The sequence below is a fragment of the Oryx dammah genome, unplaced genomic scaffold (assembly GCF_014754425.2).
Source record: "Oryx dammah isolate SB20612 unplaced genomic scaffold, SCBI_Odam_1.1 HiC_scaffold_28, whole genome shotgun sequence".
NCBI classification, from domain to species: Eukaryota; Metazoa; Chordata; class Mammalia; order Artiodactyla; family Bovidae; genus Oryx; species Oryx dammah.
Window position 1 is genome coordinate 104,567,018 of NW_024070212.1, and position 16,497 is coordinate 104,583,514.

Sequence of the window (16,497 nt, forward strand, 5' to 3'; positions counted from 1 at the left end):
CCACCTGCCCTTTGAAAAACAGCGATGGCAGATGCTTCCCCTTTACCATAAACTCGCAGGAGCAGCCTGAGAGTGATGCTCGACTAGTCACCCTGAGAATATTGCTATTAACGAAGGTTTGGAAGAAGATGCAGGGAACAAAGTAACAAAGGGCCTGCCAGCAAACCCCAGGTCTCAGCAAAGGATAAGCCTCCTTACCTCTAATAATTTATATAATTCCTCGATTCTTCCTTTTTCTCTCTCCTTGGCCAGAATTTCTGTTTCTTTGAAGTGTATGTATTGATTATAAAGTGCCTACAAAATTAATATTTGGTGAATGAACACAAACATCCCAGTTTTCATACCACCTCACCCAGGAGCCAGCAGCAACAGGCTCTGAGACTTACTCCCCAGAGTGAATTTATGAAAAATGATTTAAGTCTATAACTTTACCTTTAGTTCAACAGGGTTCTGGGGAAAGGATTTATCTGACATCAGTATTGTGTGCTGTTTGATCCAGGGAATGAGGGAGTCCACTCGGCTTTGGTATTCTTGCCACCTGGCGTCTACTTCCTATTGCCAAAAGGTAGACACCACACACCCTGATTAGCAGTGTGCAAGCCAAGCTCAGGAGAAAGTAGCTCAGGCCACCCCAAACCACATAAAGCCCTTTCCTTTAATTACTGACACAGACACAGCCTCTCATAACACTCAAAGTCCCAGTTTCAAAGCTCCTCAAGGACTCTCAAGATGGGATTCAATTTCCTGACACCTAGAATAGCCTATGCTGGACGCTACAAAATTAGCACTATCTACATTCATTCCCACGGACCAAGGACAACAGCCATGTATAAAGATGATGTGGATTCAGTCTGCTCTGTACAAAAGTGCTCTGTACACACTGAGTGCTGAAGAGACAGTCTAATCGATATACTCCACCCAAAGCAATCAGAGCCAGAAGGTATTTTAGGAAAATGTTCTTTTACCGTAGCACTGATCCCTTCTCCACCCTCAGGGACTTTAGGGAAGGCATCATAAATTGAAGACACATAAGTGATTACAGACTTCTCATCTGGAGATGGCACATCCACATCTGAGAGACAAAGGGCAAGAAATCTGTTAGAACAACGGAACCCACTGGGGAAGAAATAACGAATGTATGTCAAACACCGCCAACTCCAGTCAGCTCTCACCTTCTGCATCCAGTAACCGGGTGACCCCTAGTCTTTCCGCTACTTCGAATGCCTGTTCCAGATTCTCTCGGTTGCTCTGGATCTGTACCCTCTCCATATCTACCAGATCAGGTCTGCAAAAGTCCACCAAGACATATGAAATGCCCCTAGCTACAGGCACATGGGAATTCATATAAAGAAACCCTCTTAAAAGTACTCAAAGCTGAAAAATACTGGATGAGTTAGAGAGAAAGCAAGAGGTTTAGAGGAGCACCAGTCACCTTGTTAATCACATTCCAGGAACCCAGGACTCCCTAATTCTAAACTTACAGGATAGCAGGCTTGCTGGATTTCAAGGGAAAGGTATCAATTTTCCCAAAGCATGGTTATGACCACTAGGAGTACAATAACATTGATTTTTGTCATTCAAAATTCCTATTTTCCTCACCCACTCCAAGAAAGTCCCCACTTCATGCCCTTTGTAATTGTTATTTCCTCCAAGTGAATCACGCGGACCCTGGAGGCCAGCATGGGCCACTCTTCATCCATGACTCTGCTCCAACATCCTCATCAGAGAGGCCACTGCTGACCACCCTGCCCAAAACACCACAACCCCCATCACTCTCTTCCCTCCACTGCCCTCACTCCTGTATGACAGCATACACTTATGTGTTTATTGCCTATTTTCCCCATTGAAAAGTAAGCTCTATGAGGGGAAGAATTTAGCTGCTTTCTTCACTGCTATACGAGCCCAGTGCTTAGAAGAGCAGGACTTCAGTATGTATTCCTTTTTTAAATAAAAAAAATGAATCAGAGCCTGAATTGTCAGCTGAGAGGAAATGTGGCATTACAGTTAATTACAAGAAAGAGATGAGAAGCAGCCTCTCCAGGCCCCGGAGGCTCCACTGTATTTACCTGTATCGGTGAATAAGTGCATTGAACATCTTCCCATCACTCCAGCAGGAGGAAAAGTTGGTGCATTTGATTCCTGTGTAACCAGCTGTCACCTTTTGGGTCCACAAGAGCAGTTTCTCCTTAGCTGACATGTCCCCTGATTCTCCACTAATGTAGATGTCAGAGATCTGTCAAAAGATAGGACATGAAGTAATTTAAGATAAATAAGATGGAGGCTTTTAATCTTCTCTTCATACATGATGACTCTTAGAAGGAGATCCAAGGCTGGCATCACTTCAGATGAAAACTCCCAACATACACTCATTCTGTCTGGTAGTTAAAGAAATGCAAATTAAAGCTATGAGAAGTCATTTTTTTCACCTGTCAAATTAGGAGAGTTTTTATTTTTTAATGATACTGGTCAGTATTGGAGAGAATATCTAAAATTGGGTATTCTCATGATATTGCCACTAGTGGGAGTATAAAGGGCATGTTGCCTCTGGAGGACAATTTTTAAATAAGTCTTAAAATAGACATATATTTGATAGAAAGTTATCAGAGAAATATGCAAAAAAATTTATACACAAATGTTTACCAAGACCAAATGAAAGATAACAAAAGAAAAACAAACAACTGGGACTACATCAAACTAAAAGACTCCTGCACAGCAAAGGGGACCATCAACAAAATGAAGAGGCAACCTATAGGATGGAAGAAAGCATTTATAAATCCTATGCCTGATACAAGATTAATCTCTAAAACACAAACCCACTGAATTCCATAGCAAAGAACCAAACCACCCAATTTAAAACTGGACAGAAGATCCGACTGGACATTTCTCTAAAGAGAACATACAAAAGGTGCATGAAAAGGTAGTCAACACCACTGCTCACTAGGGAAACGCAAAATAACACCATAATGAAACATCACCCCACACCTACTAGAATGGTGATCATCAGAAACAAGGAAACAAGTGTTCAAACAAGGTAACAAGTGTGGGTGAAAATGTGCTGCAAAGGGAATCCTGTGCACTCATGGTGGGAGTATAAATTGGTGCAATCATTCTGGAAAACAGTATAGTGGTTCCAAACAGAACTACCCTATGATCCAGCAACCATGCTTCGGGGTACATGCAGTGCAAGTCAAAGGCACTCAGCCGTGTCTGACTCTCTGCAACCCACGGACTATACAGTCCATGGAATTCTCCAGGCCAGAATACTGGAGTGGGTAGCCCTTCCCTTCTCTAGGGTATCTTCCCAACCCAGGGATCGAACCCAGGTCTCCTGCATTGCAGGCGGATTCTTTACCAGCTGAGCCACCAGGGAAGCCCAAGAATACTGGAGTGGGTAGCCTATCCCTCCTCCAGTGGATCTTTCCGAACCAAGAATTGAGCCAGGGTCTCCTGCATTGCAGGCAGATTCTTGAAAAGCTGAGCTATCAGGGAAGTTGAGGATACATCCAAGGGAAATGAAAACAGGACATCGAAGAGGTATCAGCGCTCCCATGTTCACTGCAGCACTATTCACAACAGCCAAGACAGAGGAACAACCTAAGTGTTCCTCAACAGACAGGTGGATAAAGATGTGTTACATACAATAAAATATTACTCAGCTATGAAAAAGGAGACCCTGCCATTTGTGACAACACGGGGAAACTTGAAGGCATTACGTTAAGCAAAACAAGCCAAAGACAAATATTGCATGATGCCACTTTAAACGTGGAATCCAAAAAAAAAAAAAAAATCAAACCCATAGAAACAGAAAGTATAGCACAGTGGTTGCCTGTGGGGTGGGAGAAATAGGAAGAGGATAGAAAAAGGGTACAAACCTTTAGCTGTAAGCTGAATAAGGCCTGAGGATCTAATGTGAAACTCAGGGGTCTACAGTGGAAAATACTGTATTATATAACTGAAATTTGAAAAGTGAGTAGAACTGAAATGTTCTCACACACACACACATGCGAGGTGATGGATGTGAGCTGACTAGATGGTGGGAAACCTTTCTCAGTGCACACATACAGGCACATAAGCACATACACTGCAGGTCTGGCTCCAGGCCACAGCCATAGAGGAGATGTCAACCACAATGAAGTGAGTCACACGCATTTTTGGTTCCCAGCACACATAGAAGTTATGTTTATACTACACTATATGACATGCGCAATAGCATATGTCTTAAAAAACAATGTATACACCTTAATTTAAAAAATACTTTATTGCTAAAAAAAAGCTATGATCTGAGCTTTCACCAAATTGTAATCTTTTTGCTTATGAAGTGTTTGAAATATAAGAATCAACAAAATGTGGAACAGAGACACGAGGTAAGCAAATGTTATTGGAAAAATGATACCAGCAGTCTTGCTCAATGCATGGCCGCCACAAACCTTCAATTTGTAAAAAAAAAAAGTATCTGTAAAGCACAACATTTGTCTGAATATCAAATCACCATGATGTTCACTGTAAATATGTCACAGTTTTACCAATTATACTTCAATAAGGCTGAAACTTTTTTCAAATGCTTATCAAAATATGATAAATATTTTACAGCAAAATGTTATAAAGAGCTCAAACTCTAATGAGGAATTGATCAGTCACAAATTATAAGACATACACAAGGCAGAATTCTTTATAGCACTTAAAAAGGTATGCTTTAGTTTTAAAAAAAAAAAAAAACAGAAGGAGTAATTGATGAGGAAAAAGTAAATTAATGAGATGAAGTAAAGTAAAATAAAAAATGTGTTGTCAAATAAACTGGTTGGTTTTGCTAAGTCTTCCTCGAGTAAAAAGACTCAGATATTTTTTACCATATAAAGTTTGCTGATTTTATTACCAATAAAAAAAAAATCCTACTTATGGGGAAAAAAGGTATGCTTTAGAAAATGTTAGTGACAGGAAAATAACCACCATATTTTATAAAAAGAAAAAGAAGGGGGCTTCCCTGTTGGTCTAGTGGTTAAGACACTGAGCTCCCAATGCAGGGGGGCATGGGTTTGATCCCTGGTCAGGGAACCAAGATCCTGCATGCCTCATGGTACGGCCAATAAACTAAAGAAAAAAATTTTAAGACTAAAATACAAAAAAGAAAAATACAAACAAAATAATAAATAATAATAGTGATTTTACATTAAAATATAGTATATAGTTAAGTAACAGTCATATATATGCATAATGTATGTGATAGATACATGTATATATATATATTGATATATATATATATATATATATATATACACCAAATTAGTAATCATAGTTCTACCTAAGTGATAGCATTATAGATGATTTTTATATTTCCCAAACTTTCTACATTATGTATATTTTTATATTTAGGAAAAAAGTTATTTTAAGAAACCTCCAAAATCTAGCACAGGACCTACTTTAGAGAGATGGCAGTCTTGAGAGAGGGGAAAAGTACATGCCACACAGGCCTAGGTCTGAATCTCAATTTCACCAGCTGTAAGTTGGACCTTAGTTTATGATATCTGTAAAGTGGGAATCACACCTATTACCTTTTCAGGATTATGTACCTAGCCCAAACACATGGCTAAATTCAACAAATAAGTGTTCCCTCTCTCTTCCTTGAATAAATGGGGGTCTTCCTTCAGTTATTGCTGGCCTAACTCCCACAGCACTGATATCTATATCATCAGTTAAATGTTATCTTGTACCACTGGCTATTATTTAATATGTTTTTATTATCTAATATGTGCTTCCCTGGTAGCTCAGCTGATAAAGAAACCACCTGCAATGAATGTGGGAGACCTGGGTTCAATCCCTGGGTTGGGCGAATATCCTTGTCTCGAGAATCCCCATGGACAGAGGAGCCTGGTGGGCTACAGTCCATGGGGTCTCGAAGAGTCAGGCATGACTGAGCGACTAAGCATAGCACAGCACATAATCTAATATCTCCCTGAGAGCGGGTTTCCTGAGGTGCAGCTACTACATCTGAACTATCAGAACGACTTAAAACCACAGCAGCCGCTATGCAGGAGAGCTCCCTAACACAGAATATGTTCCAGCAGAAGCCTGGATACTGTGGAAGAAATACCCTCCAGATCTGAGACTCAGTGATCAGAGCTGTTTCATATTATCACCCATTGCACCTAGTGTTGTGCTAATCTATAATGGACACTTTTAAAGTGCTTTAATTAATAATCACTTGGTTAATAAACAACGTGTATATGAGTCACTCAGTCACGTCCAACTCTTTGAGATGCCATGGACTGGAGCCAGCCAGGCTCCTCTGTCCATGGGCTTTCTCTGGGTAAAAATACCAGAGTGGCTTGCCATATCCTTCTCCAGGGAATCTTTCTGTCCCAGGAATCGAACCTGGGTTTCCTGCATTGCAGGCAGATTCTTTACTATCTGAGCCACCAGGGAAGCCCAGTAATAAACAATAAAAATAAGCAAATAAAATATATTTGGGGATAAGACCCACCTAGAATCATGAGACATATTACTTTTCTGACAGCAAACTTACTTAGCAAATAATGTATAGTGTATTATCAAACAAGCCAAGGACGCAATAATGGATCACGTTGCCCAGGCCATCATCCTGACAGTCCAGTGTAAACAGCCTGTCACCAGTACCAATTCCCTGCTAGTGCTCCCCCACCACATTCCTAACTGTTTATTTCAATAGCTAAATGACACCCACCCTGACATATCCCAGTTCTTCCGCTGTACTGTTTCACATACACATCAAAGCAAAATATTGCTGGGAACAGGAAATAGATTTGTTGATGTGAAAAGGGACAGAATTTGAATAAGCAAAATGAAATGTGAGTATCTGGGTTCTTTACCTTAAAAAGCAATTCCAGTTAGTCAACTGATACTGTATATCCACAATATCACAGTCAGTATCTCTGACGGCATCTCCTGTCTGCCAATCACACTATCTTTGTATATTGTATTGGAAACAGTTCAATGAACAGCTGTACTTCAGATTTTCCACACAGCTATAATGAAACAGGGAAATGTTTAGATCCCTCAGGGAAAGGAAAAATACCCTGTTTGGATTAGGGCCTTCCTAGATTGTGAGCTGGGTGAGAAAAACGGGATTATCATCATAATCATCTCAGTGATTAAATTTGGCTTTTGTCCATCTCTTCACGTATTATTCACATGTGATTGCAGTGGCATCCTCTGAGCTATGTAGAAGCTTTTACCTTCATCTCCCAAATGGAGAATTTTAGCTTCAGAGCCAGGGAGCTTTCTCCCTCATCTGGATGTTTAAAAGGAACCATTTGGGAAAAGGGGGACAGCCTCATTACCACCTCAGAGACTAAACTCATCTACCTGAATTCTCTTTCAACACACACTTCCCACAGCTTGATTAATTCCTTCTCTGAAGCATGTCTAGCAACTGAATATGCTCCTAACAAGATCAGTAAAGAATCTGCCTGCAATGTGGGAGACCTGGGTTCGATCCCTGGGTCATGAAGATCCCCTGGAGAAGGAAATGGCAACCCTTTCCAGTTTTCTTACCTGGAGAATTCCATGGACAGAGAAGCCTGGTGTGCTACAGTCCATGGGATTGCAAAGAGCTGGACGTGACTGAGAGACTAACACACACGCAAATCAACAAGTGTTTACTGAACAGCATCTCACCTGTGCTTCACACTATGGCAGACACCATACGTCAGGAGGAGGGAGAAGAACAAAAAAAGTCAAATACCACGCACTCATTCTGCTGTTACTTCTTGAGCCAAGATTATGTCCTAGGAGCTGTGTTCAAGTTCTTGGTATCTCGAGACAAAAGCACAAGCTTGGGCCTCAAGCTCAAACAATTTAGTAGGGAAGACGACACCAAGCCGAGAGGTCAACGCTGTGACGGGGTAAGCAAGTAACCCAAACAGGCAGCAGCAAAGACCTTGACAGAGGCGACAAGGCGACATCGAGGCTGAGATCTAAGAGCGGAGTAGAAGTCAGCCAGGTGAGAAAGCGGGGAACGGAAAGCCAGACATGCTGGCTCTGAAGGAACTCGGTTGAGACGTGCCATATCTCTGGCTAAAATAAGGCTGCTCCAAACAGTAGGTGGTCCTAAATCTCCCCAAATGACAATAGACAGATGGAAGAGAGAACTGGAGAAAGGAAAGCTCTGTGGCCCCATGAATACCTAAACTTTTAGAAACTTATTTACACATATACCCACATTTAAAATAATCCACTTATTTACAAAACAGAAACAGATTCACAGACATAGGAAACAAACTTACAGTTATCAAAGTGGAAGGAGGGGATAAATTAGGAGTTTGGGATTAGCAGATACAAGCAACTATATATAAAATAGACAAACAAGGTTCTACCATGTAACACAGGGAACTATATTCAATATTTTCTAATAAACCATAATGGAAAAGAAAGTAAAAAAAGAAGATATATATGAGTCACTTTACTATACACCAGAAACCAACACAAATCAACTACACTTCAAGTTTTAAAAATGAGCAGCATGTCTAATGCATTAATTTGGTATTCATGCTTATTTTTACCTTTACATTTCAGAAAATCACGTTATTCAGAGTCTTAACAGGCATTCTTACACAGTCTTTTTCATAAATAAAGGTACTTCAAAAAATAATAAAGCTACTATTTGGGTGCATTTTCAAGAAAACATCATCTACATTCCTTTCTAAGATTTCTGAGATACAGCAGCACTTGTCTGAATCCATGCTGTCCTTATAAATTTCAACCCCAGTCACAAGAATCCAATTGTGTAATACTGTTTTTTTTCCATTCATTCTATTGCTATTTATGATTTCCATAATGTGATCACTTGCTGTGTGTGTGTTCTTTTATAAGTGATGTGGGTGATGTTTTGAAAGTTTTTGAGACGTCCCTGGTGGTCCAGTGGTTAACATTCCACGCTCCCACTGCAGGAGGTGCTGTTTGATCCCTGGTTGGGAAACTAAGATCCCATGTGCTGTACAGCATGGCTAAAAAAAATGCTTTTAATTTTAAAAAATACTTTTTAAAAATATGATTAAACATATACAATTGCTACATTCAACACTTCAACTTATATGTTCTCAAGAACAATAGCTAAAACTTTCTTATATTTTCGGTTACTCTTTTCTTCTTTGTGGCCATGTGGCTTGCAAGATCTTAGTTTCCCAACCAGGGATCAAAACCAAGCCTCCTGATTGGAAGCACAGAGTCCTAATCACTGGACTGCCAGAGAATTTCCTCAGTTACTCTTTTTGTTGAACCAATTTTGTTAATTGATCTCTACAAAAACTGTATCCAGTGAATTAGCAGATCCATTAATCCTTTTTCATGAACTGACTATAATTTCACTGGGAGCCCAATAACAAGAAAGACTTCATTTTTAAAAATCCAATACAAACAGAATCTGCCCCCCTCTTTTTTTAAAGGCTAATATCTGAAGGAAAAAACTTTACCTTGTATTTAGGCATATGTGGTAAAATCACAGGAAAGAGTTTCACATAATTTAAGGCCCCAAAAGAGGAACAATAATATAGTAAATAGGGACTTCCCTGGTGGTCAGTGGTTAAATCGCCACACTCCCAATGTAGGGGACCTGGGTTCAATCCCTGCTCAGGGAACTAGATCCCAGATGCTGCCACTAAGAGTCCACATGCTACACCTAAAGATCCTGTACGCCGCACTGAATAATGAAGATCCCACGTGCCGTAATGCCTACTGCACGCTAAGTCCCTCCAGTCGTGTCCAGCTCTGTAGCCTGCCAGGCTCCTCTGTCCCTGGGATTCTCCAGGCAAGAATACTGGAGTGAGTGGGTTGCCATTTCCTTCTCCACGTGTGCTGCACCGCCGCCGCTGCTAAGTCGCTCCAGTCGTGTCCGACTCTGTGCGGCCCCACAGACGGCAGCCCACCAGGCTCTCCCGTCCCTGGGATTCTCCTGGCAAGGACACTGGAGTGGGTTGCCATTTCCTTCTCCACATGTGCTGCACTAAGACCCAGCAAATAAATAAATATTTCTTTAAGAAATATTGTAAATAGTAATATTTAATAGAGGATCTCAGCATAATTAATGATCAGTATGGGCTAGAGTACTGGGCTGCTGTCTATGGGGTCACACAGAGTCGGACACAACTGAAGTGACTTAGCAGCAGCAGCAGCAGCAGAGTACTGGAGAAGGAAATGGCAACCCACTCCAGTATTCTGGCCTGGAGAATTCCATGGACTGTATAGACCATGGGGTCGCAAAGAGTGGCACACGACTAAGTGACTTTCACTTCACTTCAGAGTGATAAAAATACTTCTTAAAGAAGTGTGATTTAAAGGCATCCTTGAAGGATGTTATAGAAACAAAAAAAAAATGAAGAAAAGAATTCTATGTAGAAAAGTAGATACAAAGATTAGAAGCTGGAACAGGAATAGTAGTCGGTTAAGAGGTTAGACGGTTAAGAGGTCGACCTGTTAAGACATGAAATTTCTACTTGGGAATTGTTATAGGAGAGAAGATTAGACAGATTATGGAGGGGCTGGAATACCAGGCTGAGGAATGTGAACGTTATCAGTCTATGTAAGTCTCAGGGAATGAACTAGATGTAGTGAGCTAACAATAACACTTGATTCATGTGCCTTGAAGTTTCTAGCTGACTTCATCCCATTACAGTGAAGGCATCAGACTTTGAAACCTTTTCATTCAAGAAACAGGTGAGGGTGCATGGTAGTAATTCATTACACATGCCTCACTAGGGAGATCTTATGGCAGCTGTGTTTATCACCAACAAAAGAATTAGGTAAAGATCCAGTGAGCTCTCCTCTTAATAGTCAAATTCAGAGTCATGGAAGACTTTTCAGGGAATAAAATTAGAATGGAAATCCTGGATCACAGAATATGGGCATTTAAAAATTCTCCTAAATATCACCAAACTACTGGCCAAATAACACCACCAATTTATACTTCTATCAACAAGAGTGTAAAGTGTTTTTTCCATCATTCTGCACCTTTGCCTACACTATGCATTTTCAAACTTTTTACTTTCTGCCAGTCTCATGGGTATACAATAGCATTCTGTTGTTATTTTGAGTTTTAAATCTTTGAATACTAGTGAGAAAGAATCCTGTGTATGAGGCATTTGGGTTTTTTCTTCTTCTTTTTGTGAATTGCTTATTCCTGGGTTTCCCCTATTTTTTCTACTAGCATGTTTACGTTTTTCTTGTTTATTTATAGAAATTATTTAAAGAACATCAATAACTGATGACTGAGTAACCAACACTTTCACTTTCATTGTGTTTTACTTGCATTAACTCTTACAATTCTCACAACAACCCTGAGAAGTATATACTATTCTTATCCTCAGTTTACAAATGAGGAAATTGTGCCACAGAGATATTCAGTAACTTGCCCCGAGGTACACTGCTAGTAAGTAGTAGAGCTAGAATTCAAACTCAGCCAACCTGGCTCCATACTCTTAACCACTTCACTTACACTACACTTCAAATATTCTGGACATTAATCTTTTTTCAGCATATGCACTACATAATGTGTGTGTGTGTGTACACACGCATGCTCAGTCAGGTCCAGCGCTTTGCAACCCCATGGCCTGTGGCCTGCCAGGCTTCTCTATCCATGGAATTTTTCAGGTAAGGATACTGGAGTGGGTTGTCATTTCCTTCTCCAGGGGATTTTCAAGACCCAGGGATTGAACCCACATCTCTTGCATCTCCTGCATTGGCAGGTGGGTTCTTTACCAGCTGAGCCACCAGGGAAGCTCCATGCACTGTATAATAATTCCACCATTATTTTTCCTAACAGTAGAAAAGAATAAGAAAACTAAGAGATGGTTCTTTGAAAAGATTAATAAAATTGGCAAGCCTTCAGCTAGACTCACCAAGAAAAACAGAGTACACAAATAAAATCAGAAATAAAAGAGATGTTACAACTGATGCCATAGAAATACAAAGGATTGTGAGAGACTACTATGAAAAATTATACACCAACAGGTTGGACAACCTAGAAGATATGGATGAATTCCTAGAAATATACAACCTAACAAGACTGAATCAAGATGAAATGAAAACTCTGAAAAGACTGACTAATATTAAGGAGAATGAATCAGTAATCAAAAATCTCTCAACAAACAAAAGTCCAGGACAGCTTCAATGATAAGATTCTATCAAACATTCAAAGAATTAACACCAATACTTCTTAAATTTCTTTCAAAAATAGAAGAGGCAAGAACTCCTCTAAACTCATTTTATGAGGCCAGCATTACCTTGCTAACAAAACCAGACAAAAACAACACAAGAAAAGAAAATTACAGGCTAACATCCCTGACAAACAGAGATCCAAAAATCCTCAAATTAATATTAGCAAACCAGATTCAACAATACATTAAAAGGATCATATACCATGATCAAGTAGGATTTATTCCAGGTATGCAAGGATAGTTCAACATCCATAAATCAGACAATGTTATATACCACACATTAACAAAAGCAAGAACAAAAGTTATATCATCTCAACAGATGCATAAAAATCACTTGACAAAATTCAACAACATTTATGATAAAAATTCTCAACAAAGCAGGTATAGAGGAAAGGTATTTCATTATAATGTTAGCCAGAGCTAACATTATACTCGATGATGAAAAGATGAAAGCCCTTCCTCTAAGATCAGGAACAAGACAAGGATGTCTCCTCTCACCACTTTATTCAGCATAACGCTGAAAGTCCTAGCCAGAACTATTAGGCAAGCAAAAGAAATAAAAGACATCCAAATTGGAGAGGAAGACATAAAAGTGCCACAATTTGCAGATGACAGGTTACTATATATAGAAACCCCTAAGGACTCCCTAAGACATCAAAAAACTATTGGAATAAACAAATTCAGTAATTTGCAGAATACAAAATCAATATACAAAAATCTGTTGCATTTTTATACACTAGTAACAAACAACTGGTGGACTCCAGGAGTTGGTGATGGACACGGAGGCCTGGCGTGCTGCAATTCATGGGGTCACAAAGAGTCAGACACGACTGAGCGACTGACCTAAACTGAACAATCAGAAAGAGAATTAAGAAAACAATCCCATTTACAACTGCATCAAAAAGAATAAAATATCTAAGAATAAATTCAACCAAGAAGGTGAAAGACCTGTATACCGAAAACTGTAAGACATAAGTGAAATAAATTTCAACACAAATAAATGGATAGAAATTCTGTGCTCACAAACTGGAAGAATCAATACTGTTAGAATGTGCATACTACTCAAAGCAACTTACAAATTCAAAACAATCTCTCTAAAAATTCCAATGGCATTTTTCAATTAGAACAATGTATGGAAATACACACACACACACATACACACACATTGATTAACCAAAGCAATTTGGAGAAAAGAACAAAGCTGGAGGCATCATGCTCCCCAATTTCCAACAAAATTACAAAGATTTAATAATTAAAACAGTATGGTATTTGGCATAAAAATAGACACATAGATAAATGAAACAGAAGATAAAGCCCAGAAACAAACCCATGCATATGCAGTCAATTAATTTACAAAAAAAGGAGCCAAAACTGCACAATGGCTAAAGGAGAGTCTCTTCAATAAATGGTGTTGGGAAAACGACAGCCACACACAAAAGAATAAAATTCAACCATTATCTTACACCGTATCTCCAAATTAACTCAAAGTGGGTTAAAGACTTGACCATAAGACCTAAAATCATAAAACTCCTAGAAGAAAACACAGGAACAGAGAAGGTCATCCCTTATATGTGGGATCTAAAAAGAAATGATACAGATGAATTTACAAAACAGAGACTCACAGACTTAGAGAACAAACTTAAGGTTGTTTGTGGGAAGGAATAGTTAGGCAGTTTGGGATGGACCTGTTTATTCTGCTACTATTTAAAATGGATAACCAACAAGGACCTACTGTATGGCACAATGCTCAATGCTATGTGACAGAATGGATGGGAGGGGAGTTTGGGGGAGAACGGATACCTGTATACATATAGTTGAGTCCCTTCCCTGTTCACCTGAAACTGTCACAACATTGTTCATCGGCTATACCCCAATACAAAATAAGAAGTTAAAAAAAAAAAAAAAAAGGGAAAGAAAGAAGCCAAGCAGCAAGCTCCTTGACGTAGATTTGGGCAATGATGTATTTAATCTGATGCCAAAAGCAAATCAACAACATACACAAAACATCAACAACAGACACACAAAAAGCTTCTACACAGCAAAGGAAACCACCAACAAAATGAAAAGGCAACCCATTGAATGGGAGGAAATATTTGCTAATCATACATCTGATAAGAAGTTAACATCCAAAATATATAAAGAATTTACACAACTCAACAGCAAAAACATAAACAATCCCATTTAAAAATGGGCAGATCAGAATACACATTTTTTCCAAAGAAGTCACACAAATGGTTAAGAGATATATCAAAAGATGCTCAATATCACTTCTGGTACTTATCCAAAGAAAATGAAAATACTAACTTGAAAAAATATATGCACCTTCACTGCAGCTTTATTTACAATAACTAAGATTTGGAAACAACTGAAATGCCCATCAATGGATGAACAGATAAAGGAATTGTGGCATATATACCCAATGGAATATTATTCAACCATTAAAAAGAACGAAATCCTGTCATTTGCAACATCATTGGATCTCGAGGGTATTATGCTAAGTGAAATAAATCAGAGAAAGACAACACTGTATAATCCTTTCTTATACATGGAAAGCTTAAAAAAAAAAAAAAAGTTTAAAAATACAGAGAAGAAATTGGTGATTCCCAGAGGTGTGTGGGATGATATTTTTTTTAAAAAAAGATAATAAACTCATTACATTTAATATAAATAACATAATTTGACAAAAATAATTTTCCAAAACAAAATAAATTAGTGAAAAGAACAGTGAAAAACAAATCAAAATACAGAAAAAAATGTTCCATTTGCATTGGAAAATACTAAATATTATATATAAAAAAGAATGATGTTGTGAATTCCTATGTACCAATCACCCAGTTCCAACCATATCAACTCACAGCTAATCTTGCTTCATCTACACTCCACCCACTTCACTCCTCCCCTATTATCATAAAGCAAATTCCACACTCTCATTTCCTCTAAAAACACTTCAGTATGCGTCTCTAAAGATTCTTTTATTTTTTTTAACATAGCCACAACACCATTGTTATACCTGAAAAATAATGATTATTCTTTGGTAGTATTTTTAATCAAGTAAAACTTTTTAAAAGAAAAAAACTCCTTTCTTAAATAAAGGCCTAACTACTTTAACTGCTATATTCCTCCAATAGTATCATCCGGTTAATTTTGCTTTCTTCTTGTAATATAAAGCCAGTATTAGTAAAAACAACTTTCCCTATAATTAAAGAGGAGAGATGTGAAAAGGATACTTATAACTGAAAAGGCTTAGCCCAGAAAATAATATACCAACTGATTTCTTTCTCATCATGTCTAGCCCCAGTGTTTTCTGACTATTCACCCAAAATCTAAGGGTTTGTGGCAAGGGCAATGGTATTCAGCCAAATTCTTTATTCAACAGAATCCACTAACCATGGCCAAGAGACTGGCGGTGGAGCGAGAGAGAAAAGAAAGGGATTTTCAACAGTTTTCCTTGTTCTGTTAAGCCAGGTATTATAGCTATAGATGGCAGCTGGGAGCAGGGAGTCCTCCTGAGAGATGGATTGGACCAGCGAAGGCCTTTGTCTGACATCAAAGTACAACTGCTGTTAACTTGCTCCCACCCAGCTCCAAATCCAAGTCTACTTATCACTCTGAAAACCATTTTGGCCCCCTGGCTGCTGTCATCGTATTTCCGCTGTTAACTGTTTCCTGTCAAGGGAAGAATCCGCTCTACCAGGTGAGCAGAAAGCAGACCGTTTGTCTTTTATTACCCAAAGCCGGCACTCAGCAGGAATCAGAATCAGTTCCCATTTCTCTCTGTCCTGAAAAGAAACAAACCCACTGCCAAGTTTCTGTGGGCACAGTCTGGCCCCTCTCCCATCACCATGCCCTGGAGTCGTCAACGGGAGAGGCAATGTGGCCTGAGTTATGTCAAGGACAGACACCACTCCGGAGCGCAGAGTTTGCTGTTTTTCACCCTGACATGTTAAAGACAAAACAAAACAAGAACTAACCAACAAACAAAAAATCACCTCTGCTGGAGTGCCTGCTGTTCCCTCTTTAGGAAGGAGCTGGTGTGTGACCAGCAGCAGCTGCTCTCCTGACCCCTGCGTCCTCCCAGGGCCCTCATATTCCAGTCAGATGCTCTCGCCCTGAGGCTCAACCCACATTTCCCAGGAGATCTGCAGTGTCAGAACACGCTCTCCTGGCTCTCTTGCTGTCCCCAGGCCTTGTGAGCAGCCTACCAGGCAGGGCGCAGCTCCCTGAAGACCTTCAGAGACCGAGGAGGGTTTCAGGCCCCTGTGACTTTAAGGACCTTCATCCTTAAGGGATAAGGGACACTTATCTTGAGAAGTCA

At 39.4% G+C, this 16,497-nt stretch overlaps 1 protein-coding gene across 10 annotated transcripts in view; it reads right to left on the reverse strand.

Annotated features, from left to right (window-relative positions):
• Positions 1–16,497, reverse strand: part of MACF1 (microtubule actin crosslinking factor 1) — a 336,445-nt gene that overhangs the window by 159,057 nt on the left and 160,891 nt on the right. For all 10 annotated transcript variants that reach the window (XM_040231602.1, XM_040231599.1, XM_040231601.1 and 7 more), the window contains 5 exons: positions 2,067–2,233; positions 1,173–1,285; positions 966–1,072; positions 433–552; positions 199–294 (listed from right to left, as the gene is read on the reverse strand). In XM_040231602.1, coding sequence (XP_040087536.1) covers positions 199–294; positions 433–552; positions 966–1,072; positions 1,173–1,285; positions 2,067–2,233 — 603 coding nt within the window. The remainder of the gene's footprint in view (positions 1–198; positions 295–432; positions 553–965; positions 1,073–1,172; positions 1,286–2,066; positions 2,234–16,497) is intronic.